The sequence below is a fragment of the Mustela lutreola genome, chromosome 11 (genome assembly GCF_030435805.1).
Source record: "Mustela lutreola isolate mMusLut2 chromosome 11, mMusLut2.pri, whole genome shotgun sequence".
NCBI lineage: Eukaryota > Metazoa > Chordata > Mammalia > Carnivora > Mustelidae > Mustela > Mustela lutreola.
Window position 1 is genome coordinate 91,265,341 of NC_081300.1, and position 26,629 is coordinate 91,291,969.

Consider the following 26,629-nt stretch of genomic DNA (forward strand, 5'->3'; position numbering starts at 1 on the left):
CGCGTGCAGGAGTGCCGGGGTGTTCGGGTCTCCGCCCAGAGTTTCGGGTGGGGACGGGGGAAGAGGGAGCCCCCCCCCAGCACGCCTGTGCCCCGGAACCCCACGAGCCCAGATGCCGGGAGCCCGGCGCCGAGAGCCACCCGAGCTCGGGAGCCCTTCAGCGGCGGCCGGGCGGAGCTTGGCTCCACGTGGGGCTGGGGAGCACGCAAGCCCGGAGTCTCGGCGCTCGCCTCTCCGCCGCTGCCGCCTTTTGTGGCGCCCGGCGGCGGAATGGCAGCTCGCGGGGGACTCAGCCGCCCGCCTGGCTCTCCCCGGGCCGCCGTGAGCGGGTGAGCCGCACGCAGAAACGGCGGTGCCGGCCCGGAGAGGAGAGGCGAGCCTTGCGCGCGAGAGGCGAGCGCCCCTGCCCGGCGCCCGGCGCGCTCTCCGCCTTCCTGGCCTGGCTCGCTCGCTCGCTCGCTCGCTCGCGCACTCACTCCCTCCTCCTCCCCCTTCCTCCGGGGCCCTGCCTCCTCCCTCGATCCCGGGCTGGGTGACTGAGGCATTTCAGACGTGGGCTGAGCCTGCGCCGGCGAGCGAGCTCCGGGGCTGCAGCGATCTCTCGATAAGCCACCTAGAGGCGACTTTGCGCGCGCTCCCCTGTGGCTCCCCGCCCTCCCTCTGATCATGTTGACATATTCACAGGACAGGCAGTAGTACCGATGCGGCGCTGCGACGTTACAGTTTCCGACACCTTCTTTTTATAACTCGGCTCTATCCCCCAGCACTCGACCTGTGAAAACCACGCCTATGCAGCAACACAATTGGTCCGAAAGCGTCAAAGAGCCAATCAAGAGGCCTCCGGCTCCCCGCAGCCCACAGCAGAGACCGACCTTCTAGAGCCGCCGAGCAGACGCCCGGGGAATTCTAGAGGCGGAGGAGGGTGGCGCGGAGCTCTCGCTCGCTCGCTCTCGCTCCCTCCCTCTGCTCGCGCTCCCTCTCCCACTCCGTCCCCCGCTCTCCACTCTGTTTCTCTCTCTCTCTCTCCCTCTCTCTCTCCCCCTCTCCCCCTTTCATTCCCCCCACTAAATCCTCCCTGCCCTGCGCGTCTGGACGCAGATTTAGGAAGCGATTTCGCTCACGTTTTAGGACAAGGAAGACAGGCGCGGGAGGAGAGCACGGCAGGACTCGGATTGCAACCCAGACACCCTCCGGAGGCTCCGGAGCAGAGGAAGGAGGAGGAGGGCGAACGGAAGCCAGTTTGCTGGCTACCAGCAAGTTTTGATAGCGCTGGTAGAAGAGAGCTTAAATCAGAGAGTTGTTGTTGTTGGCTTTTTTTTTTTTTTTTTTTTTTTTTTTTAAAGGCGAGAGACTTTTCCGCTCTCTCGCTCGCTGGGGAAGCCGGGTGTAGCGCAACTGCGGGCGCCTCCAGCGAGAAAAGAGGGAGAGGAAGACAGACAGGGGGGCGGGGAAGAAGAAGGAGAAGACAAGGTAAAAAGTCTCCGAGCGGAGCGGTTCGCATTTGCAACAAAGAACTGGGGGCTGGGGAGCCATTCCCGGGACCTGGGGCTGCGGTGTCTCTTTCGGCGAAGCCGCGGGCTCGGGCGCGGGTGAGACCCTGCTCGCTCCCCTCGCCCCGTGAAACCGACTTCCAGGAGCGGCTTTTTAAAAAAACGCCAGGCACAAGGACAGTCACCCAAGCGACTATGTCTCCTGACTTCTCGCCTTGTCCTCTTTGAAAGCGGCATCCCCCTCCCCAAAAGACACTTTTCCTCCCTCTTCCCTAGAGTGCTAGAGTGGTGGTTCCCCCCGTTTCTTCTTTCTTTTTCTTTTCTTTTCTTTCTTTCTTTCTTTTTTTTTTTTTTTTTTTTTCAAACTATGTGCTGCTGTTAAAAACCAAAAACAAAACCAAACAGCAGCTGAGGACTTGTCCCCGGCTGGAGCCCAGCGCCCCGCCTGGAGTGGATGAGCCTCTCCATGAGAGATCCGGTCATTCCTGGGACAAGCATGGCCTACCATCCGTTCCTACCTCACCGGGCGCCGGACTTCGCCATGAGCGCGGTGCTGGGTCACCAGCCGCCCTTCTTCCCCGCGCTGACGCTGCCTCCCAACGGCGCGGCGGCGCTCTCGCTGCCGGGCGCCCTGGCCAAGCCGATCATGGATCAATTGGTGGGGGCGGCTGAGACTGGCCTCCCTTTCTCGTCCCTGGGGCCCCAGGCGCATCTGAGGCCTCTGAAGACCATGGAGCCCGAAGAAGAAGTGGAGGATGACCCCAAGGTGCACCTCGAGGCCAAAGAACTTTGGGATCAGTTCCACAAGCGGGGCACGGAGATGGTCATTACCAAGTCGGGAAGGTAAGCAAGTGGCAGCCCCCCCCCCAAAGTATTGCACTCCCCCCCCCTTCCCACCCCTTCCCTTTATCTGTTCCCAGCACGATTGGTTTGCCGGTTAATTTGGGCTTAAAGAAAAACTTAGGTCCTCCGAACTGTGTGTAGACATTCTCCGGCCCTGTTTCTGTGGCAGGAAATTTCGGCTTACCTGGACGTCTGCAGGGGGGGTCGTTTCTCCTACCTAGCTCTGCATCCTGGATTTCCCAACAGGCTGGATAGACTCTCTTCAAGGGAGCACAGACACGATTGCAGGAAGAAAGAAAACCACCCCACTCCAGGAAATTCACTGTGGCAAACCTTTCTATGCCTATATTTTTGTTGATGTTCTGTTTGGTTTGTCTCATTTTGTTCTCAGAGAGAACAACTGGACACCCTTTTCTTTAGTGTGGTCGTGGGAGACCTGACACTAGGCTCTCTACTTGCCCTTTCTGCCCTCCAGCCAGCCTCTGGGTCTGCAGGGGCACCTGAGTGTGCCTCTGGAAGGGTCACAGAGAAATTTGGGTTTGTGTGTCCACACCGATTCACGTGTCTGTAATCCGAGGGAGAGTTGAGGCAATTTTGGATCATTAAGATTATGTTCGCAGATTCAAGGAGCCAGTGGAGACACACATGCTGGTTTTTTACGTGTGAATCTTATCAACCATATTTCATATAACTTTCACAAGGCCCTTGCCTGACCGAAACCTGCCTGTCCCTTAAAATCACTGATTCTTTTTTTATGGCCTTGAAGCCCATATGAAGGCTCAATATTACAAGAATAAAAACAAAATTCCTCTCTTCGTGTCTTGAGCTTTCAGTGTCTATCCTAGCTAAAAAGGAGGCCAGCGTTTGGCAGAAAATTTCTCAAACCCAGGAGACATTTCCTCAGTTTCACATCGAAGTGCTTCCTTTTCAGCCGAGACTCTAGAAGGCCAACACTCCTGGGAAGTAAAAGTCAGTTTGGGGCCGATCTGAGCCATGGGAGAAACGCGGTTAGCCCGCGTGTTAGGCGAATTAGTTATCAGGCCCAGGAGTCCAGCCTGCGCTACAAAATTCGTTTTGAGAACTCACGAAGGCCGCTTTCATTTCGCCAGCGGCGGGATTCCTGTTCCGTAGGGGAGGGTGGCGGTATATTTCCTTGATAAGTTTAACATATTCTCATCAGTGGAGTGGTGGAAAATTCTAGCCTCGACTGACCTCAACTTTACTAAAATGCTACTCCAAGCTATTTAAGTAGACACTCAAAGGGGAGGAGCACAGGCAAGAATTTGTCTGCAAAGAGGGCCATCTGTGAAGTCCTACAAGAGGAAAAAATTGTGGAGAAAGTATTAGACACTGCAGAGAATTGTAGGGCAATATTCACTTGTTTTGAACCTTGGGGCATTCCCGGATAGAGAAACTGGGCATTTGCAATGCTTGGGACATGGAAGGGATACGATTCTGCACTGAGTAGCCCTCCTCTGACACCAAAGCCTCATCAGTCAATCACAATAGAAAAGTTTTAAGTTTGATTTAAACATTTTAGGGTAAATAAGGAATCTGACCCCAGAGTCTGAGTGATTTCTTTTTCTTTTCTCTTGTTTTCTCTTCCCTCCAATTGTAGGCGAATGTTTCCTCCATTTAAAGTAAGATGTTCTGGGTTGGATAAAAAGGCCAAATATATCTTGTTGATGGACATTATAGCTGCTGATGACTGTCGATATAAATTTCATAATTCTCGGTGGATGGTGGCGGGTAAGGCTGACCCTGAAATGCCAAAGAGAATGTACATTCACCCAGACAGCCCTGCTACGGGGGAACAGTGGATGTCCAAAGTTGTCACTTTCCACAAACTGAAACTCACCAACAACATTTCGGACAAACACGGATTTGTAAGTTTTCACCGCTCACGCTCTAGTCAGTAAAATTTCCTCTTTCTTCACCCTAGCAAAGGCAGTGCTTCCCCTCTCTTTGCAAAAATCACCAGTTTCTGCTCAGACCTCTCCCTTGCTCTCTGTTGCTAAGCATAGCAAAGTTGTTCGATCCGAAACAGCCAGAGAGAGGATTCCCCGAGTGTTTCTCTTCGGATAATGGAAGGCCTGGCGTTCCTTTAAAAAAAAAAAAAAAAAAAGAAAGAAAAGAAAGAAAGAATCGAGGGCCAGAACACTGACCGCTCACGTTCTGTGGCAGTCCCAGATCTTGGTAAATGGCTGACAGTGAAGTTAAAAACCAGTTAAGATAACAAAATCCATTTTAAAGTTCCGTGTTCTCCAGGGATTGGTGCTGAGCTCTCTGAAAACTTCTGTTTTGAACCCAGCCATATTATTTCTCGCGGGAGTTTTAAGGTTAAGGAGTTTTAACCAAGGGCTACAATTGTTAAAGGGGTGACTGCATTTTTTGAAAGATTTCTTTCTTTTGTGAAAATAGTATATGGGCCTGAGGTGGAAGTCAGGTTTACTAGAAATGAGGCTGGAGTTCTCCAGGATGAAAATTGCTGTGCGTGTCTGTGTGTATTGGGAGTGTATAGAAATTGATTCCGTGGGAAAGTCCTTAGAAACTTTTAGGAGACCAGAAATGCTTATAAAAATCAAAACACCTTTTGCCCCCAGCCCCCTACCTCTCCCCAACATTTCAGTAAAATAAAGCTGAGTGATAAGGGAGGAATCAGCAGAGAGATTAGGCCCCAGAAGAGTGAATGGCACGGAAGTATCTTCAGCGGGCCAGGATTGCCTTTGAAGCCCTTGATTTGATTAAGGCATAAATATTCCCTCTCTAGAGTTCAACCTTTCAGGGCTTTAAGTGGATTGGGCTCGTCAATTAGTGGGCGCTTAAAGGACTGAATCATTTTGTAAATTAAAATGCATGTTTTTCTCTATCTTTTAAGACTTTGGCCTTCCCAAGTGATCACGCAACGTGGCAGGGGAATTATAGTTTTGGTACTCAGGTAGGCTAGGGTTCAAGGTATGAACGGACCTTAGGTGGTGAGGGTGGGGGGTACCCTTTGGAAATTGAAGAGCAATTTGGATTCTCCAGAAGAGGATGTCTGTGGAGCGGAATGTGCCCAAAGAGGTGCTCCGAGGAGGTGGGCTTGGCCTAAGCCGTCGGTGGGGTAGACGTCAGCCTGGCAGGGGTCCTGAGGTCCCGTTGGTCCTACTAAACCACCCCCCCCTTTTTTTTCTGATGTCTCCCTCATCCCTGCCTACCTGCTTCCTTCCCGCAGACAATATTGAATTCCATGCACAAATACCAGCCTCGATTCCACATTGTCAGAGCCAATGACATCTTGAAACTTCCTTATAGTACATTTCGGACTTACTTGTTCCCCGAAACCGAATTCATCGCTGTGACGGCATACCAGAACGATAAGGTAACCAAAGGCGCTTTTCTTTTTCAGGGTGGTATTTTTCCCCTCCCGCCAAAGGCCGCTCCGGGGTGAGGTGGAGAAAGTTAGGAAAGATTAGGGATGGCAGTCTGAGGTTTTTCTTCCGTGATTTGGCTCTTCCATGGAGCTTTTGGGGAAAGGGGGTCTGGGCCATCCCAAGAGGCAGGGAAGAAACAGAACAAAGCAAAACAAAAAACTTGACCAGCTAGGAATCCCACACGGAGCGAAAAGAGGTCAGACTAACTTTGCTCCTCTGGGCTGATATCCGCTCCCCCAGGGGGGGGCTTTCTCTTGTTTTGAGGCTCAGCCCCTTCTCCTCCAGGAGGAAGGATCAAATATCAGGTTCCAGGTTCTAAAGGAACCCCTCTAAAAATTGAAGGTAAAAGCCATTTGGGATCTTGGAAGGAGAATCCCATTGGAGAGCAGCTTTTCTCCCCTAGCCAGAAATCCCGAGTAGCTGGTCTGGTTTTTATTACCTTTTATGCTGCTGTGTTTTTTATGGTGTGTGTGTGTGTGTGTGTGTGTGTGTGTGTGTGTGTTTGGAAAAACCTTCTCTGATCACAGGGGTCATGCTAATCGAGTTGTCTGAGGCTTTTGAGATGAGATGACCAAAGTCAAAATCACTTCATTGGAAGGCTTTTCCTCCCTTGGGCCTCAGACCCGGGATTAGGAGTACCCCCAAATAGAACAGCAGGCAGCCCCTGGTATATAAAGTTATGGTGGTTTGAAGGTCATGGGCATGTGCACAGAGACACACAGAGAAAGTGACTCTTGGTTATCTGACAACACCTTGTATCTTGAACTCAGGGTCACCGTGGGTGGGTCCTCTGGCTGGCCCTGTGGGGATATTCAGGTATGTTTCCTTAATCCGGAGACTGAGACACCAGCAGTCTTAAATACAGGAGTTTATTCCAAGAAACAAGAATCCATCCAAGGGGCCTTTTTCCCACCTCTGGGGAAATCTGTGTATATCATGTGTTTTTTGACCCCCCTCAAAGGGAAGGGCTTTGAAAGATTACATACCATAGTATCCATTTTGCCCCAGCATGCAAACAAAATAACATGCTTCCTCTAGACCCAGAACCCTGTGAATGTAAGTTGTTAATGTAATAATAAAATGTACCATTTCTGATCAGACAGAGAAGCCAGAGGCCTTCTCCAACCTTCTCTGGTGGCAGAGTAGATAAATGAAAACAAATGTTTTCAGTGGTCATTCAGTCCTTCGACATCTGTAATTGTCAATATTGTAATTCCTCAACCCTCCCCCCTCCCCACAAAACCCGGCAAAAAAATCAAACCCATTCTGGCACAAGGGTAGTGAAAACCCCATAAATCATTTAATTAGATTTCATAGAAAAAGTTGGTGTGCGTGCTGTGGGATGTGTGTGGGGGGGGTAGGAAATATGCCATAACCTACTTTATGATTAATTGTGCTATATTAAAAAAAAATGAAAGCACAATTTTAAGATCTACAGGTTGTCCTGTGGACAGCTTTTGACAATCTTTCCATTTCTCAGCGCATGCTCTCAAGGCTGCTACAGAACAGAATGAGGCATTTCCTAGACAGTCTCATTTCAGTCTGCAATCCCTGGTTTGGCTTCCTATGGGAGATGCAAGCCATTGGTACAGTTGCTTTGATTTTTCTCTTTGTCCCCTCTGACTGGCAGACTGTGATGCCCTCTTTCTTGTCTTCAGCCCGGCATAGCCGGGTGAGTTCCTCGGGCCGTCAGATCTCTAGTAGAAAGAGTTGGGGGGCAACACCACATTCTGGAAAATGAGGCCAATGTCTCTTGCTTGCTTGTGTCTCCTTCTCTAGATTACCCAGCTAAAAATAGACAACAACCCTTTTGCAAAAGGTTTCCGGGACACTGGAAATGGCAGGAGAGAAAAAAGGTGAGTGGAGACACTCTGTATTATTTTCTCAGATAATTTGGAGAATCACTTTTCTGGGGCCCAGATCTCATCCTTTAGAAGTGGGATGCAGGCACATCTGTAGTAGTTGGAGGGGTGGGGGCAGTGGGAAATAATTTACTCCCACCCTTCCCCCTGCCTGTGGACCTCAAGACACTGTACTTTTTCCTGCCTCCTACTGGTTACCTTAAAGGAGATGAACTAGGCCACGCCATTCTCGTCTCTGGAAAGAAAAGTGTCAGGGGTAACAAATTATATAGAGATGCCTGTTAACTCCTAATTAATTGAGGTTCATCCCAGGCAGGTCCCAGGAAAGGACTAAACCATTCACAAAATACTTTGGAATTTTTGCAGTCTTGTCTTGCAAATACCATCAGACAGAACTGAGGCCCCTTGAGAAGTCTATGGCTCCCTCCTTCATGGGTATATGTATCATTTTGCATGAAGCAGACAGCTGGAGAGTGTATGGAGGACGCTCTCCCCTCCCCCACCAGCTTTCAAAGAATTTCTAAAATCCAGTAAATCAGTCTAGATCTTTAACCTATCCCCTTGCGGGGTGGGGGTGAGCATGGCAAAAAGAATTTCTAACATCTAAATGGATTTTTTTTTTTTTTTACTCCGGTTACGATTAATTAATGCGCTGGTAAAGCAATTAAAGTGCACCACGAAGGAAGCCACTTCCTCCCAGTCTTAGCAAGGAGTCGAGTCAGGAGTGTGTAGGCTGCTGGTGCTCACCAGTTTGGGCACCCAGGTCCCTTCCTTCTCTGTAAGGCCTGCCATTCACCTGTCTCTGGCCCATGGCTTTTCCCTAAAAAAAAGGCACCTTCCTCCAACCCCCACCCCTCCCCATCCTGTGCCATACTCTTCAGCCTAGTTACAGCGTCAAGAACCATGCTTGGGTCTCTGTGGCTGCCTTGGAGCAAGCAGGTGTCCGAGACCACTTGATGTGTTGTCCACAGGTGGTGGGCAGGGTGAGGTGAGCCCAGGCCGGGTCTTTGGAGAGGGTGAGGCAAACAAAGGGGAGGGGTCTAGATGTACCTTTGGTCTGTAATGACGGGTGTGGGCTTCTGCCACAGAAAACAGCTCACCCTACAGTCCATGAGAGTGTTCGATGACAGACACAAAAAGGAGAATGGCACCTCAGATGAGTCCTCCAGCGAACAGGCAGCCTTCAACTGCTTCGCTCAGTCCTCATCTCCCGCTGTCTCCACTGTAGGAACTTCGAACCTCAAAGGTAGGCCTGGTCACCTCTGGTTTCTCCACTCCAGGTCTGTGAGGGGAGGTGCTGGAGTGAGGGGTGGGTATCTGGGAGAGTTGGGGGCAGGGCGCCCACCAGGGAACCGGCCCTTCAAAAATGTCAGGTGCTTCTAGAAGCTTCTAAGCAAGAGCCAAAGTTCCAAAAATGTGGCCAGATATGTCCCCCTCTGGAAATTGTATACAGGAGAGCTCAGAACCCCTTCCCCCAAACCTTGATTCGGCTGAGGGTGGGGTGTCTGCATGTTTCAACTCTGTGGAGCCAGCCTTGAAAACTTGTGTCAAGCACTTAGGTCTCTGTCCCTCCACTGTCTCCAACCAAGCAACTGCTGACGTCTTGACTATCTTTGAGCTCTAGATTTAAATGTGTTGGGGGGCACGTAGGGGGAGAGGCAAGGGATTCTTTGTGCCACCTGGAACAAGGAAGGTGGCTGAGAAAACATCCAGCCCCAGAGCAGCAGTGGGCACTGGGAGAGAAATCAGAGCCCTAGGGATCTGAGTGGGGGGAGGGGGGAGAGGGGGAGGGGACAAGAAGGTTCAAATCCCCAGTTAGTTCCTGTGTTTAAAGAGCAAGCACTATTTATTTCTCTCCCTCTCAAGGGGAGGAAACCTGTTTTTAAGTTAATCAAAATGAAAGCCCATTATGACTGCCATCCTTTTAAACTTTACACATAAAATTGGATCCCTTTTTCTTTCTTTCTTTTCTTTTTTTATTTTTTTTTTCTGGTAGGACACCCACAGAGGGTGTGGTGACAGCAAAAGAGAATCTGTGATTGTCTCTGGGCAGTGAGCAGCAGGCTGCTCCCATCTCTGTCTGCGGGGACAGGGGCACACAGAAGGCTCCGCAGAGTGTGTTGGGGGAGGGGAGTGTTTTCATTTCTGCCACTACCAATTCAGATGCCAGGGTTCAAACGAATCCTTCTGAAAGAATTCACAAATTTGTGAACAAAGACTCTGAAGAGTAACTAGGTGTTCCCAAAGTGCGTTTTAGGAGGAGTTTAATTTTTAAGAAAAGGAAATACAGTGGAGTCGGGGAAAGACCGGGATGGGCGGGAAGCTTTGACACAGGAGGAGCTCAATGGATGATTGTAAAAAATAGTAAAATCCACTAGCGATTGGGAGAAGAGGTTCATTCGACCTAAATATTTTAAACTCATTCATTGCTAGTTTATTGATACATCCCACTAAAGTTGGGAGCTATCATCGCTCCCACTTTGCAGATGAGGAAACTGAGGCACAGAGAGCTTAAGGGGTGTGCGGAGGGACCACCCAGCTTGTAAATGGCCGGGCTGGAGTTCCCACTGGCCCCGATTGGAGCTCACGTCCTTCCGCTTGGCTTTTGTTCCCGTGTCCTCTGGTAGATCTGTGTCCCAGCGAGGGTGAGAGCGACGCCGAGGCCGACAGCAAAGAGGAGCACGGCCCGGAGGCCTGCGACGCGGCCAAGATCTCCACGACCACGTCGGAGGAGCCTTGCCGCGACAAGGGCAGCCCCGCGGTCAAGGCGCACCTCTTCGCCGCCGAGCCCGGCGGCCGGCCTCGGGACGCCGGGCGGCTGGACAAGGCGTCGCCCGACTCGCGCCACAGCCCGGCCACCATCTCGTCCAGCACCCGCGGCCTGGGCGCGGAGGAGCGCCGGAGCCCCGGCCGCGAGGGCGCGGCCACGTCCAAGGCCGAGGAGGCGCGCGCGCTGCCCGGCAAAGAGGCCTTTGCGCCGCTCACGGTGCAGACGGACGCGGCCGCCGCACACCTGGGCCAGGGCCCCCTGCCGGGCCTCGGCTTCGCCCCGGGCCTGGCCGGCCAGCAGTTCTTCAACGGGCACCCGCTCTTCCTGCACCCCGGCCAGTTCGCCATGGGGGGCGCCTTCTCCAGCATGGCGGCGGGCATGGGGCCCCTGCTGGCCACCGTGTCCGGGGCCTCCACCGGCGTCTCGGGCCTGGATTCCACCGCCATGGCCTCCGCCGCGGCGCAGGGACTGTCGGGGGCGTCGGCGGCCACCCTGCCTTTCCACCTCCAGCAGCATGTCCTGGCCTCCCAGGTAATAATGAGGGCTCTACCCCCGCTCTCCATGGTTTCCCAGACCCTCACCCAGAGCCCCTCGGTGAGGAGCTTTGAAGAAGAACGATGATAATAGTACTAGTAATAATTGTTAAGGCCAAGAGTTGACCTCATGGACTCGGCATAATCTCACACTCTCCCCAAAAGCTTAAAAAAATTCTTTCCTAAGTTCAGGACTGTTTATGGTAGAGTAGCTGGGTAGTAGTAATGATAGTGAAGCTGTACCTAGCACTGAGGTCACATTTGGTCTATTCTGACTTCAGTGGCCTACCGTCACCTCCACTTAATAGAGGAGGTGGCGGAGGCCCAGAGATGTTGGGTAACTTATCCAAAGTCACACAGCTGGTAAGTGCTGGGGCAGAAACTCTACCCCAGGGCTTTTTTCAGGGTCTCTGATTCTAGCTTCAAAGTGGGAATGTCTCTTATCTCTTAAATGGCTCCTAGCCAACCAGCCACCAGGAATCAGACAAGGGGGGGACCATGGCCTGGGGAGGGGAGCTGACTCTCCTAGGGTGGGAGTTGAGTCCTGAACCTTTCCTGCCAGTGGGAACCTTGTCCCCTGTCCCCCAAAGGGTTAACAGTTTGTGCCTAGTGGGAAATGTCAGGATAGGGGCAGGCCTGGCAGCCTCTGTGTGGTTCAGACAGCTGTGCTGGGGTGCAGGGCAGCTGGGGAAAAGTCCTGGGCCTCTGGAAACGCTCTGAACCCAGCGACGAGGTTCTGTGGGGTTTTCTGCACGTCCTTTCCTTTGTTTTGTCTGAGTACATTCGTCTCCCTTCTCTGAGCCAAGAAGCAATGTTGTCCTCCCCTCTTGGGGGGGATGAGGGAACTGAGAACGGGGTTGGCTGGCTTCTGGCCTTTTCCCATTGCTCTCCTGTCTGTGAGCCCCTCCTGGGTCACCTTGTCCTAAGTGGGCTGTGGACAGGTGGGCGAGAGGCTGCCTGGGCACACAAGTATTAATGGTACCCCAAGGCCAGGGTCAGAGAGAACTAGCCCAGCCCAGGCTGGGGTGCCTACATTTTAAATTCTGCTTCTGCCACCGAGGGAGGGACTTTCTGCTCCTCTGGGGCTCACCTCAGTTTCTCCATCTGAAACACCAATATCAGGCTGGGTGATTTCTTTGTCTTTAGAGCAAATGCCTTTTGCACCCTCGACCCCCAATTTCCTTTAGCTTAAGGATCATCTCTAGATTTTGTTTTTTCCCTCATTTGAGAAACTTCTGGAATTAGAGTGGGATGGCTGTGTTGGGGGTGGGGGAGGAAGAATGAAAGAAATGTATGTCCCATAATGTATGCCCTGTGGCAGTTTTCAGTCAGCTACCTTAGCTGTGGCTGGCCTAGACTGCTGCCCCATTTAACAGGTGCAACAGCTGACCCCCCAGTGGGAGAATTTCTAGCAGTTCTATTGGCCAGGTGCCCCGTGGAGCACATTGCAGGCCTCAGCTCATTTAATATCCAGAGTCCCAATCACTGCATGAACTATTTAGTATTGCTCTGGATTCCACCCCCCCCCCCCCAAGAACGCTGAGGCCTAGGGAGTCAGGTGGGCCTAGAGAAGGAAGTTTGAGTGTCCCCACCACCACCACCACCACCACCGCACAAGAGATCAAGGATTTGCCAGAGGTCCCAGGGTGGAGGTGGTGGGCTTGGGGGTTGGGGGTGGGTAGATGGACGGAGGAGATTGGCTCCTCCCCGTCGCGCAACCCCTGCTCACCGCCTGCGTTTCTCTCCTCCTGCCTCCTCCCCACCCTTCCCCGCAGGGCCTGGCCATGTCGCCCTTCGGAAGCCTGTTCCCTTACCCCTACACGTACATGGCCGCCGCCGCGGCTGCGTCTTCGGCCGCGGCCTCCAGCTCCGTGCACCGTCACCCCTTCCTCAACCTGAACACCATGCGCCCGCGGCTGCGCTACAGCCCCTACTCCATCCCCATGCCGGTCCCGGACAGCAGCAGCCTGCTCGCCACCGCCCTGCCGTCCATGGCCGCGGCCGCGGGGCCCCTGGACGGCAAAGCCGCCGCGCTGGCCGCCAGCCCGGCCTCGGTGGCCGTGGACTCAGGCTCAGAACTCAACAGCCGCTCCTCCACGCTCTCCTCCAGCTCTGTGTCCTTGTCGCCCAAACTCTGCCCCGAGAAGGAGGCGGCCACCAGCGAACTGCAGAACATCCAGCGGTTGGTCAGCGGCTTGGAAGCCAAGCCGGACAGGTCCCGCAGCGGGTCCCCGTAAACCCCTCCCTAGAAAAATCTCTTCATTCCAGCCCAGTCCAGTCTGCCGTGCACTTTGTTGGATGTAAACTAAACCACGGGCGCTCAGGGGGGTTGGCCGCTTCTTTGTGCAGTCCTGCCTGGGAAGGGGTGCCGGACTCCCTCTAGAGAATGTGCTAGAAACAGGCCCTGTCGTCTTGGCGTGGTTTATATATCCGGGATCTGGTTCAGATTCTGGGGCTCAGAAATGTCTGTTTCGTGGAGCTGTTTAGGGTGGGAGCAAAAGCGTTTTATGACCAGAGCACCTCCAGCCAGGCTGGTCTGGGAGCTATGGGAAGGAAGCAAAAGGTAGCCAGGCCCATCAGGAGGGGAGGTGTTGAAAGGCTTCTCCCCCAGTGCAGATTTATATATTTTTTTCCTTCACCGTGTCAAGTAGAAACAAAAAGAAAATTTAAAATATATATATATATATATATACTGGGGACAAATGAATACATAAACATGATTCTGTTTGTGAAGATTAAAAACTTTATAGTGACTTGCGTATCAGTTCTAAATAAATGACTGAGCAGCGTTGTGTGGGGAGGGAAGTCATTGCCACCTTGTTTGGTCTCTATTAAGGAAATCTGTGTCTTTTTAATATTCTTGTGATGTTTAGAGAGCCGCTATAGGTCTCTCCTTGCATGTTCCACAGTAATGTATTTGTGGGTTTTATTTTGAAATGCTTGCTTTTAGAGAGAAAACATGACCCCACACCTTTCTCCCCTCCCCCCCTTCTCTGCCCTCCCAACGGCAACCCCAAGGGGGAGGATTTAAAGGGAAGGGGTGGGGAAAACACAAAAAATGAATTTATTTTATCTAAGCTATGTAGCAGGATTTATGTCCTCTGTCAGTTCGTTCTCTTTCCTGTATATGCAATAACAAGGTTTTAAGAAAAATAATAAAGAAGAAGCGAGACTATTAGACAAAGTATTTATGTAATTATTTGATAACTCTTGTAAATAGGTAGAATATGAATGCTCGGAAAATTAAACCTTTAATTTATTGACGTTGTACATAGCTCTATGTAAATAGGGTCGCAGCTGTCAGGTTTTGTCGTCTTATTTTGCTTTCGTCAATTTTATTTCAAGGTAAAGGATCGCTTTTAAAACCAGAAAACACTTTCCTGCACCGACACCAACACACTTTCAAGAGTTGCCTGCAAAAAAAAAAAAAAGAAAAAAAAAAGAAAAGGAAAAAAAAGCTGTTTTTTTTTTTTTTTTTTAATGTCCAAGAGTGGTGGAAGGTGCCATTGCCTATGTCACCCCAAACTGGGGAGGTGATGCCACATCCCAGCTCACCTTAAAATTCCTTAAAACACCCCAAGTGTGGTTCTGAGATTGCTTAGGGGTGGGTTTGGGGGGGTGGGGAGTGCAGAGGCTGTGGTTTGACTTTCTAATTTTTCTTTTGTATTTGTATTTGCTAGTCTGATTTCTTCAAAACGGAGTGGGATTGACTACTGTCTTCAGTATTGGTGGTGTTTTGAATTGGTGCCTATAGAGAGTCACAGTTCACAAGTCAGGTGCTGAGAGATGGTTTAAAGACAAAAATTCATGAAGGTATATTTTGTGTTATAATTGTGGATGAGTTCTTTGGTTTTCTGTATTTCTTCTTCCCTCTTTAAAACATCATTGAAATTTCAATAAATTTTTATTGAAATGTCTCTGGGCCTCGTGTTAAGTGTTTTCTTGAGAAAACTTTGCTGCTACAGGAGTCTTTCCAACGGTGCTCGCTTCCTCTCTCCCCCCTTGCTTTGCCTTTAAGTCATTAAGACCGCCCCCACGGAACCCAAATGAGCTGTCACTCAAGTGGCAAAGCTAAAAACAAAAGTCCCTTACTGGGGCGAAGGGAGCCGCTTCAATCTGAAATTACTTTTCCTTTAAATTAGGGAGCAAAAGGAGAGACGGAAAGAGGGCGGATTAGAATTGGGTAGAACAGCAATTTCAGATACTTAAGTTCTAATGGAAAAAGAATGCTCTGCTCCCCTAAGTCCGTGGTTCCCACACGAATCCAACCAAGAATAAGTTTTGAGGACTCTGGACGATTTCGTTTTGGGCTCGCTCTCCCTTCGCACGTCGGTATGGGAAACGCAAGGCAAAGCTATCTTGAACCAGTGTGCAAAAAAAAAAAAAAAAAAAAAATCTTTTCGCTGCCAGACCTGGCTTGGCAAGGCAGGGACCCTCCGGGTTGTGGGAGAAACGGCCGGGCCCGAACGCCCCCCGAGGTCCCCGGTGTCGCGACTTGGACCCCGCTGACCCTAGGCGCTCCGGCGTGCCTGCGGAGTGCGGTCGGCTCCGCGCAGACTTAGGTGTGTCACGCGAGAGAGGAGGCAAGTTTTCCCCGCAAGGGAAAAGTATAGTTGACACCCCCTCCCAGGGACAAGGCACCCTCCTGCAGCCCTCCCCTCCAGCCAGCCTCCAGGCTGTTTGGGCAGTTGCCTTTTGAAGCTCAATTTATTTTTGAAACATTCAATAAAGAAGAGCGCGGCCGTGACCGTCTTTTGGTTTCCTAGCGTCCCCACCCCCGGCGGAGGTGTATTTGTGCGGGGGGAGGGGGCAAGGGAAGGTTCTCGCGGCCTTTTCTGGCCCTGGGGGCCGTGACGTGAGGACCCAGCCGGAGCCTGCCTGGCGGCTGCCTCCCTCCCCCCCTCCCTGGAGCCCGCCAGCCCGGCCCCAAGTCCCTGTCACCTTCGGGCCTCTTGAATGGCCTGCGAGGAGGATCGCCCTCCCCTCCCTATTCCTGTACTTGGAAGGGGATCGAGGTCGGGACCTTTTGGAGAGGGGGGCCGAGCCCCTTGCTTCTGCATCCAGGCACATGGGGAGCCCCACACCCTCTCCAGGGCTGTCCCCCGGGGTGAGAGGGCAACCAACCAGGGTCGGAGCTGGAGGGTGGGGTTCTTGCAGGAACCGGGGACCTTTGGGACGCTAGGTCCCCCGAGAGCCGGTAGAATGGCAGGGCGCGGGCCCACTGGGGCGGGCCGGGCCCAGGGGTTCCGGGCGGAGCCTGCGCCCCAGAAAGGTGGTCGGGGGCAGGGTGGGCCCAGCGCGCTCTGCCTCTGGGGGAGGGGGGCAGAAGCAGAGAGCCTCGGCCTGGGAGAGGGAGGGAAGGCTTTTCTCTCAGCCCATATCTGCTCCCCCCCACCCCGAAATTCTCGGACAGTGCTCAGACGTGTGGCGAGCCTTGTCCCCCGCCCCTTAATCTCCTGTGTATCTTATTTGTATGTAGTGATGTTAATGAATAACTCTTGTGGCGCTGATGGACCGGGGGTGAACCGCTCGCAATCTCTCTGGATTTCGTTGCCTATTACTCACCTGGCGCCGGTCGCAATCTCGCCGCGGGCTTTATGGTGGCGGCGGCCGCCACGGAGGCCACTCGGGCCGGCGCCTTCGGCTTTTTTCCGGGCTTCGAGTGCCACCTATCTGTCTGGCCCACGAATGCGCCCAGGCCGCCGCCGCCGCTGGCTCGGCATTCCAGCGCCTCCCGGGCTCCGGAACTTGGGCTTTTCACCTTCGCCCCTTCTCATCCTCCCCACCCCAGCCGGCGCGCTCCTCCTTCTCGGACCCCTGCTCCCCAGCCCCCCGCATCGGAAGAAGCCGGGCTGTCTTTCCTGGGTATCACTTTCACTCTTCTTTGGGCCCCAGATGAGAAAAACAGTCCTTCCCGTCTTTGGGTTTCCAAACAGTCAGGAAATTCCGGGAGGGGGACCCTCTCATCATTTTCTGGCCAAGCACCCTGCTTCTTGGCGTAGAAATCCCCCGCAGTCCGCCCGGACCCAGCCGGGCGGGGGATAACCTGTGCGATCTCGGTGGGCAGATGGAGGGAGCAAGGACTCCCGCCTCCCCCAAATTACATAATTCACATTCTACCCTGGATGCGACTTCCCTTTGCCTGGATGCGCTTTCTTTCTTTCTTACTTTAGAACTCTGGAATGTTTCGGTTTTTACCCTGGCCGCGTCTACAGGGACAAAGGCCGCGGCTCGAGGGAGCAGCAGTCCGTAAGGGGCCCGCGCGGGGGTCAGCTGCGGCAGCCTGCAGGGCCGAGCGACTTCGTGATTTGTAGATTTAAGGTGACAAATGCGGGTGCTGGCCGGAGCCCTCCGGCCCCAGCCCCTGGGGGAGGTCGGCTCCAAGCCCGGCTGCGCCCTGGCGTCTGAGGCCGGCCGAGGGGCGGGGGTGGGGTCGCCTTTGCTGTGCTTTGAGCCGCGGGTAAAGGCGTCCGGGTTCCTGCTGACCTCCCGGCGCTAATTGCAAGGGCCGAAGGGCGCGCTCCGGCAGAGGCAGGGGTCACGACCCTGTGCGCTCCCTCCTCCCGGATCGGGCAAGCCTGAAGGAGCGAGGTGTGTGCAAGCGGGCGTGTGTGTCTGTGCACGCGCGCGCGCACACACACAGCCTCCCTCTGGGTCTCCGCGGTCCCGGAACCCACTCTTTCTTTGTGGGGTAAGTTCCCGCGCGTGGGCCCTCAAAAAAAAAAAACCACCACCACAACAAAAAGACCTCCATCCAAGAAGGAAAACCCTTGTTCTGACCTTTCCCCTAAGCCAGCAGACAGGCAGCCGCCTTCGGGCGCTGCAAGAGGCTTGACACGCTTGGCGTCCGCGCGCTTTCTGCCTCGCTGGTTTCCAAATTCGACCTCGCGGCAACCAGCCAAGAGAGAGGCCGCGGGGGTGTGGGTGCCCGGCTGCGTCGTGGGCTCTACTATACAGAGCCGTAGATGTGTGTCCCCAGGGGTAGCTCTTTGGGTGCTGGCGCTCCAGGGAGAGGACCTGCAGGTGTGTGTGTGCGTGTGTGCGTGCACTTGTGCGTGCTCCGTCTGCAGACGTCTCTTCCAATTTAGCCCTAGAAGTGCACGCGCCAGACAGTTCCGGATGTCGATGCATTTGGTTGTTTTACAATCAAGATGCGTATAATCAAGATGTATATGTTGCAGATGTCGGCGTTCAAAGTACACGTAACAACGATAATAAAAAGAGCTGGCGTGAAAGAGGCGCGTGCGCGTGCCAGGCACTCGGTTAAGCACCCCACAAAGGTGACCTCTTTTCATGCTCACAATTCACCGGACTTTTATCCCTGTTTGACAGAGGAGGAAACTGAGGCACCGGATCGTTAAGGCGCTTAACCGAGATCAGCCGGGGGAAACCCGGAGCCAGAATTCCAGCCGAGATGGGCGCCAAGAAGCCACTTGACCGTCGCCATACGTAATTCAGGTGGCGGCGTACGTACCTGTAGTAGGTATGTCCCGGATGTGGAGAAATCTAAGGGCGCGTTCCGGATTTTTGTGTGTGTCTCGAGCGCTCTGCAAAAGAGAACACTGTACTTTCCCGGCCACCCCGGTGGTGCCGTAGAAGAGCGCCGCTCCTATTTTGGCGTCTCCGTTCTGGGGCCTTTTCTCCCCCGGAGGACCCGTCGGGGCGAGGACCCAAGGCTTGGGGCCTTTGTTCCCAAGCAGATGAAACTGAGAGGTGGCCTGGGGACAATATGCCAGCGGCGGGACGCTGAGGCCGAGACCGCGTTCTCCTTCGGGATCTGAGTCGGGAGGGAGCGGGAATGACAAAAGGGCTAGCGCGTGCCAGGGTGGGCAAGGCGACCCCAGCTAACTCCAGAGGGTCCCTTTCCCGCGGGATGGGAGAGCCCCCTTTCCCACCCCACCCCCACCGCACTCCCGGCCTCGGATCCTTCCCCACGTCCCTCCACTCTCGGTGTCCCATCTGTCCAGGAGCAAAGGCCCAGCCGGCAGTGGGGACTCTGCCCGCACAAGGACCATTCATTCTCTCCTGCTTCCACCCTGCCCAGCTTCCAGGACTCTAAGCAAATTTATTTTTTCCTGCCCTCTTCCTCTCAACTGTCTGGCCTCAGCTGGGAGCTGGGCCAGTGGGGAGCCAGATTCTGCTGGGAAGCGGGAAGAAGGGGTGTGGAGAGCACAGCCCTGCGTAGGAAAGGGGATGCCGCTTCTGGTTCGCGGCCCAGTTTCCCGCGGCCTGGGCAGCTGTAGGCCCCACGCACCTGGAGAGCCAAGGCCGGGGTCGGGAGGCAGGCCGGGCAGCGGTGGCACAACGCGCTGCCTGGTGAGGAGCAGGGACCCTTCTTCTCTGCCCCACGGGCTTTCTGCCCGGCCCCTGAGAGGCAGTCAAACTGCCTTTGGGTGTTGCATCGCTCAGCTTGAGCGCGATCCCTGGAACGGGGGACCGGTGAGGGTTTAGCGAGGGGGATATTGGTACCATCCGAGCTGTCCGGTTCTCCTCTCCGCCCCCCCCCCACTCCCGCCCAGTCCAACGTCCCCGGTCAGCTAGACTATTGGAGCGTTTGAAATGCGATCCCCGGACCACTTCGGGTTTCCCGCTAATGACCCGGGCTCCGGTTTCGGGTTGGGGAGTCGCATCAGGAGATGAAGATTGCTTCCTCACGCCCCGAGCCAGCCAGCCCTCCCCTAGGCGCTCTTCCCGCTGGCGCTGTGGGCCCAGGAGAGTGCGCCCCTCCACACCGCCCCCGCGAGGTCCCCAAAGCGTCAAGGACACCCAGGCACGGAACTGACGCGCGTGCGCCGACTTCCTTTTCGCCCCTTTTGCGGTGCGGTTCGCCCCAGTCCCCAGCGCCGGCACCTTGGCGTAGCACCCGGACAGCGCCGGCCGTCTTGGGGCTGTTACTTTAGTCCTAACAATGCCGAGGCTGAGAGCGAAGGCGTGAGCCTGTTAGGGGACCCAGCCGAAAAGTGTCCCCATCATCTCAGTCACCTCCTGGCCTCCAGGCCTTCAGCGTGGCGCCCCACTTGGATAGTCTCTAGGGTGGGTGCCCTTAACCGAGGCCAGACCTTCTGGCTTCAGTGAATCGGCAGAAATCCCACACAGAAGTTTGTTACTGTGCATACATTTGGATCTGGGGACAGTGGGGGGAACCCTACAGTTACGCTCAGGTTCTCAGAGATGTGTGAGCCCCACCAGATGAGGGACCTGTCCCTGCTCTGGGGACAAAAAGAAATGACAGGAAGTTCTGGGGTGGTCTCTGGAGACCCTTGTTTTGGCCAGGCCGAATTTAGCTTAGGGACTAACTCCATTTCTCTCACCTTCTAGAAGGACACTGTTTCCTTGCTTACTTTGAATCGAAGCTTCCAGACCCCCAGGGTCACAGCCGGATATTGTCTAATTAGTGGACTAATTAATGATATTAACTCATCAGGCAAATGATTATGAACAATCATTATCACCCCTAATGAAGTCTGTGTTCATCTCCTGTTGATAGGCTTACCCCCACTCCATGGGCTCACAGGCAATAAAAGGAAACCACTTTTCATAAAACGATTAGCTTTTACTACATTCCTCCCACCTGGAGATCTAGGGTGGGGGAGCAGTGGGGGGTGCCCTTTGTGGACAGACTGCTGGGGTCCAGGCTGGGGGCTCCTGGATCTCTGTACCCCTTCCACAGACATCACAATGATACGGATATATATATATATATATATATATATATATAGTCAGGTTTCATCTTTGTAGGATTTACTTAGTTTTTCCATTAAAGTCCCATCTGGTGGAATCAGGGGCTTGAATTTTGGAATACAGATGTGTATGTGTTGTTAGGGGGCTCTGGAATCTGAGGGTCCCCTGGACCTTTTTCTCAGGGCAAACATTAACAAGGTGAAGGCTGGGACCTTGGTGGATGCTGAGAATTCTTTTGAACTTGACTGCCCAGCTCAGCCTAGAACAAGGTGGACAGCTACCCAAATCATGTATGCGGGTCAAGTCTAAACGTGCTCAGGGACCCCACTAGCTTGGAAGGCAGAGGTGGGAGTAGGTCTGTTTTGAAAGCCCCCTGCCTCTCTACCGCGCTTCCCTCTCATGTCTTTCAGTTTTTACTCAGGCAGACGCCTCCACAGCCTGGGAAAATTCACAAGCACTCAAAGGGACATCCTAGACTTCACAAAATCTTCAAGGGGAGAGGGAGCTGTCCCTCCTTCCTCTCCTCTGATAAAATGGGATCCCGGGGGAAGCCCCCTGTCACCCCTAGTCCTGCCTAAATAAGTCCTCTTTGGTTGACCTTGGCCACTTAGGGAGGGACTTCTTCCTGGCGTCAAGACAAGATTGATTTCAAACAAGATGTTGTAAGCTGAGGCTCCCTACTTCTCTGCGTCGCCACCATCTGGGGGAGGGGGCCCAAATCAGCAAAGCCTCTGCCGGCCTCTACTTCATCCGGATCCCCCCCCCCCGCCCCCCCACACACACCCAGGGCTTTCGAAGGCACATCACAAGACAGACGGGAGGATGATGAGGCCCGTGTTTGACCACAACCTGGGTCTGTCTCAGGGACCCGCGGACGTGGCGCTTTTTCTCTGTTTGCTGATAAATGGGCCATTTCTGTGCTGGTTTTATTTGACATGAAAGCCCTTCTGGCCTTATTTCCCGGATTTCTTGATCCATCCTGGTCTCTGAGCAGAGATCTGAGGTGAGAGAGCGTAAACAGGAAGGGGGAACTGCAGTCCGTCATCAGTAACGCTAGGTTCCTCGCGGGGCGGGGGAGGGGGGGGAGTGCAGGGAGGGGGGAGTCAAGCTACCTGTTTTGCAGAGCTCGGGGAAGGGAGGATCCATCCATAAACGCAGCTAAACCCCAACGTCCTCCTGCGCCTTTGCTTGGCCGTTCCTTTGCCGCCATCTGCTGGTTGTTCGAGGAAGTGCATGCGCTTTGCAAGACCTTTTCTTTTTCTCTTTCTTTCTTTCTTTCTTTCTTTTCTTAGGTCTCGGTTCTCCTGAGATTTGCATTCCAGTAAAGCGAGCTTCATGGCCATCCCTTGAAAGTAAGATACAGAGGGAGTAAGGTGTCAGAGAAAAGAGCTGGAATTCAGAGGCGGAGAAGTGGGACTTCGCAGAATTCTGAACTTTCCCTCTATTCGCTGGGTGCCTCTTGGCCAGGCAGCTTAACTTCTCTGGGTCTCAGTTCCTCCAAGTGAAACTGGAATAATGATATGCACAAACAGGTGTGCTCGGCAGAGCAAAAGATCAATCATTTTTGTAAAGCACCTGCTCCACTCATATTCCCATTCTCTTCCCTTTTTGGAATCATGTGACTAAATTTCAACAAAAGCAGGGTTTATTTATATACTTTTTCTCTCTTCTGGGTTGTTCCAGAATACTGCTTCCTTACCTCTGCTACATGATCACCAGCAATGGAATTCAACCAGTGTTGATTGAGTGGGGATTCGGATCTGGGTTTAAAAGAGTCTAAAGGGAATGAGATGAAGCTGGTCTTCCAGCTCCCCATCCTCCTTCTGAGCCCTCCTGCGGGTCACACAGGTATGGAGAGTTGTCCCCAGTGATTATGACAGATCCAGCTGTGGTTACCATCCTTTCTCACCTGGTGGCAATCCTTATGTCTGCTCCTGCCTGCCTCTCCTCAAATCCACTGGCCACAGGGTCACAGGACTCATCTCATGAATGACGCTCAGCAGCTTCAGATTCAGTGACGCCAAGAGGCATGTCTGCCCTGACCTCTACTCATCTCCCCAACTTCACTTTGCCCTGTTCTTGAAAATCAAGCCACACAGGGCCCCTGGGTGGCTCAGTGGGTTAAGCCTCTGCCTTCGGCTCAGGTCATGATCTCAGAGTCCTGGGATCGAAACCTGCATCGGGCTCTCTGCTCAGCAGGGAGCCTGCTTCCTCCTCTCTCTCTGCCTGCCTCTCTGCTTACTTGCAATCTCTCTCTCTGTCAAATAAATAAATAAAATCTTTAGAAAAGAAAATCAAGCTATAATGGTCAAGCCACTCTACTCCTTCTACCCGACTGAAGGTCTTTGCATATACTGTTCCCTAATAGGGAATTCTCTGTTCACTACTGACATTTTTTTTTAAAGATTTTATTTATTTATTTGAGAGAGAGAGAGAGAGAGCCTGAGCCAGGGTAGGGGTGGGAGGAGGGGCACAGGGAGAGGGAGAAGCAGAGTCCCTGCTGAGCAGGGAGCCCAAAGCCACATGGGAGCCCCATCTCAGGATCCTGGGATCATGACCTGAGCCAAAGGCAGACGCTGAACCGACTGAGCCCCCCAGGCACTCCTCACTACTGACATTTTGAATTGGATAATTCTGTCATGGTAGGGGGCTGTCCTGCGCCTTCTGGGATGTCTAGCTGCTTGTGTCCCCAGTGTCTACCCACTAGAAGCTAATAGCATGTCCTCCAGTTGTAACAGTCAAACCACGCAAAAATGTCTCCAGGTGTTGCTAGGTGACCTGGGGGGTGGGTGGTAGGGCGGAAATCACCTCTCAATGAACACAGCTGCCTTCTCCTGAATGCCTTGGCCATCTGTCTCCTTGGTTCCTTTTCTTGACACTCAGATCAGTGCCCCTCCTTCCAAAAGCCTTTCCTGACCTCCCAGACCAGACTAGCCCCCCCAATCCCTTTGCAGGCGCTCAGAGCCCTTAAGCCCTCTTCCATGGATCAGAAAACAACGTAGATCACGGATTTTATTTTCCTACTTCTCTCCCCTAAGAGAATGTAAGCAATCAGAGGGGGACCTGGGGGGCCTTACTCACGGAGCTCCTCAGCCCCGTGGAAGCCTTGAAAATGGTAGGCGATTAAAAAAGCTTTCTGGTACAATTGTGTGCTACTGATAAAGGCTGGCTGGCCTCGAGGTTTGTGTTTGCAGAGTTTCACCTGCTGGGCAATTGGGACCTTTTCCACCTGACACTCCAGCCTCTCTCTGATGTCCTTTGAGGCTTCGAGGCTTCGATGGTCTAAAGCTGATGTCACCAAGGTCCACAGACTGTGGCCTGCAGGCCCTGTCCAGCCTGCCACCTGTTTTCATACTGCCTGTAAGCATGGAAAGGCATATATACAGACACACACACATATATATATATAATTTATATATATTATACATATAAATAACAGGAAATATATATAGGAATAATAATATAGGAAATATATATTTATATATTATATATATCTTTATATATTTATATATATATTATATATATATCTTTTAAAGGCATGTGTGTATATATTTATTTATTTTAAGGTTTTTATGTTTTTAAATGGTTAGGAGAAAAAAATCAGAGGTTTATGACATGTGAAAATGACCTGCTGAGCAAATTTTGGTGTTCATAAATGAAGTTTTATCGGAATCTCTACCCCCGTTCCCACACATACAAGCCACGGCTTTCTCGCTAGGATGCTGGAGTGAGCGGCGGGAGCTGCAGAAACCAACATGCTTCCTGTGGTCCTTCGGGGGAACAGCTTTCCCCACCCCAAGCCCACGGGGAGGCGTGGCTACTGCGCCCAGTTCTCTGAATGGAGAAGAGCCACCCATCCCCAGAAAGTCTGGGGTCCAGTTTCTGTTCTATGGAGGGGGAAAAGAAAGTAGAGACGGGGGCCCAGTTTCTTGATGGCTGGACTCCAAACGCATTAAATGAAGCCAATGATCATTGAGAAGTTGCTCTGAAATGCAGACAAGCTCCAGGACGCGAAGACATCCAGCGCTCAGTAAAATAGGTGTCCAGGGGTGCCTGGGTGGCTCAGTCGTTTAAGAGTCTGCCTTCAGCTCCCGTGAATCCCATGTCGGGGTCCCTACTGGGCGGGGAGCCTGCTTCTCCCTCTGTCCCTCCCCCTGCTTGTGTTCCCTCTCTCTCTGACAAATAAATACATAAAATATTTTTTAAAAAATTAAAAAAAAAAAAGTTGTTCATTCACAAAAGGTCGCCTCTGAGGGCAGAAGCCCAGGATCTTGAAGAAAAGGCAAGACAGAGGCAGTTTCCATTTAAAATGCCTCCGCCCAAGGTTAAAAAGGACAGACTGCCAGAGTCAGAGGACAGTGAATGGGGGTGGTTGGCGCACGTTCAAGAGGAAGGCAGCTTTGTGCTGGACCCCATTCTCCGCGAAGTAAAAGCAGAAAGCCTAAAGGTGCAGGACGAGGAGGAAAGCAAGCCGAGCCCTCAGGGATGATGCTCTGGGGGATTCGCTTTTCTTTTGGATGAAAGAAAACATAAAAGTTGTGTTTATTTATTTATTTCCTTTTTTTTTTTAAAGATATTTATTTATTTATTTATTTATTTATTTGACAGAGATCACAAGTAGGCAGGCAGAGAGAGAGAGAGAGAGAGAGAGGAGGAAGCAGGCTCCCTGCTGAGCAGAGAGCCCGACGTGGGGGGCTCGATTCCAGGACCCTGGGATCATGACCTGAGCCCGGGGCAGAGGTATTTCTTTACTAATGCTTTAGCAATTCACAACACAAAGGAGGCTCCAACTATGTTCTTAATTTTTTTTCTTTTCTCCCTTCCTCCCCACCCCCCCTTCCTTCCTTTCTTCCCTTCCTAGTCCAGATAACTGGCCATCACTCCAGGGAGCTCAGAGAACAGAAGGTTGGCCCAAGGCTCTGCGTCCAAGACGACTGCGTCACAAAGCGGGGGTCTCCCCTTCTGTGTCCTTTCTCTAATAATGACGCTTCGCCTCCCTCTCTGCTTCAGCCTACACAAGAGCCTCCTTATATATCGTCCGAAGCCCCAGGATTTCCAGAGCCGAAATCCAAGCTGAAAATGCAGGCAATTACCCAGATAATTTAGGTAAACGTTGGGGCTGTGTGGTGAGTGTTTTAACATCCGTGTCTGAATTATTGGAGTAATTGTTTCCACTCCTCCTTCTCATTGTGAGGTTGAAGAGGCAATTCTCCCCACGACAACCCCTGTTTGTTTTGTCTGGGTTGAGCAAGGCCAGTAGCTGAGGAGAGAGGGCTGAATAAAACTCCTGGAGAACCGGGCGGCCGGGCGAACTCCGGAGGGCCGAGCCAATTTGTGATTGAGGTCAATCACCTTTGTGTTTCCATAAAAACCCCATCCAGTTGGCACACTCAATCCCTAACCAAGTCCCCGAACATGCCCCCAACGTAGGAAACATCAAAGAAGCGAGGGCGCGTGTGTACGCATGTGTGTTTGTGTTTAAAAAAAAAAAAAAAAAATCAAGGAACTAAAGGAGATTTTTTTAAACACTGAAATCAAGTCTTTTATAACTTTTTTTTAGGAAATGAGAGTGAATTTTGGAGTCGGGTACTTAGGATCCCCTCCATCCCTGACCCCACTCCCCCAGACCCATGCTTCCAATTTCCTTATAAGCTCCGTGACCCCAAGAAAAGCTTAAACTCCTGGGGTCTTCACTTCCCTCCTCTTAAAACAGGGCTGATAATGACCCTTGCTTTATAGGGTTGCTGGGAGACAGTACAGACCCCGCAGAGAGCCCAGGACTGGTACCCTGTTAAGCTTGATACGTGCCTGCTGTTATTACCGATGGGGTCTGGGGTCCCATCTGCTACCGCGAACGTAATCACAAGCATTTCCAGGAACGAGGCAACCACCCTCCAGACCTCCCAGCCGGCTTCTTTCCCGGTCGGCACGCCCACCGACCAAACAGGAAGGCATGTGCCCCACGGACACCCGAACAATGGGAAATCCGTGCATTAAAGTTTTATAGACGGCAGTAGCCCGGTTCAAATGAAACGGG

General features: G+C 52.6%; 2 protein-coding genes across 3 annotated transcripts; both read left to right on the plus strand.

The window, feature by feature from the left end:
- The first annotated feature begins 520 nt into the window (after nt 1-520).
- On the plus strand, nt 521-14,828 carry TBX3 (T-box transcription factor 3). 2 transcript variants are annotated; one of them, XM_059140668.1, is made up of 8 exons: nt 521-2,333; nt 3,952-4,219; nt 5,212-5,271; nt 5,548-5,694; nt 7,526-7,602; nt 8,697-8,854; nt 10,236-10,909; nt 12,687-14,828. In XM_059140668.1, exons 1-8 carry the CDS (start codon nt 1,945-1,947, stop codon nt 13,146-13,148), a joined length of 2,235 nt encoding a protein of 744 aa, XP_058996651.1. In that variant the 5' UTR covers nt 521-1,944; the 3' UTR covers nt 13,149-14,828. The 2 variants fall into 2 exon arrangements, with proteins under 2 accessions (XP_058996651.1, XP_058996652.1); XM_059140669.1 differs by lacking the exon at nt 5,212-5,271 and having other exon boundaries at nt 529-2,333.
- A 78-nt stretch (nt 14,829-14,906) lies between these two features.
- On the plus strand, nt 14,907-26,166 carry LOC131811809 (uncharacterized). Its single transcript, XM_059140670.1, has 4 exons — nt 14,907-17,602; nt 18,244-18,394; nt 22,276-22,440; nt 25,454-26,166. Exon 1 carries the CDS (start codon nt 15,868-15,870, stop codon nt 16,954-16,956), a length of 1,089 nt encoding a protein of 362 aa, XP_058996653.1. The 5' UTR covers nt 14,907-15,867; the 3' UTR covers nt 16,957-17,602; nt 18,244-18,394; nt 22,276-22,440; nt 25,454-26,166.
- Nucleotides 26,167-26,629: the final 463 nt, after the last annotated feature.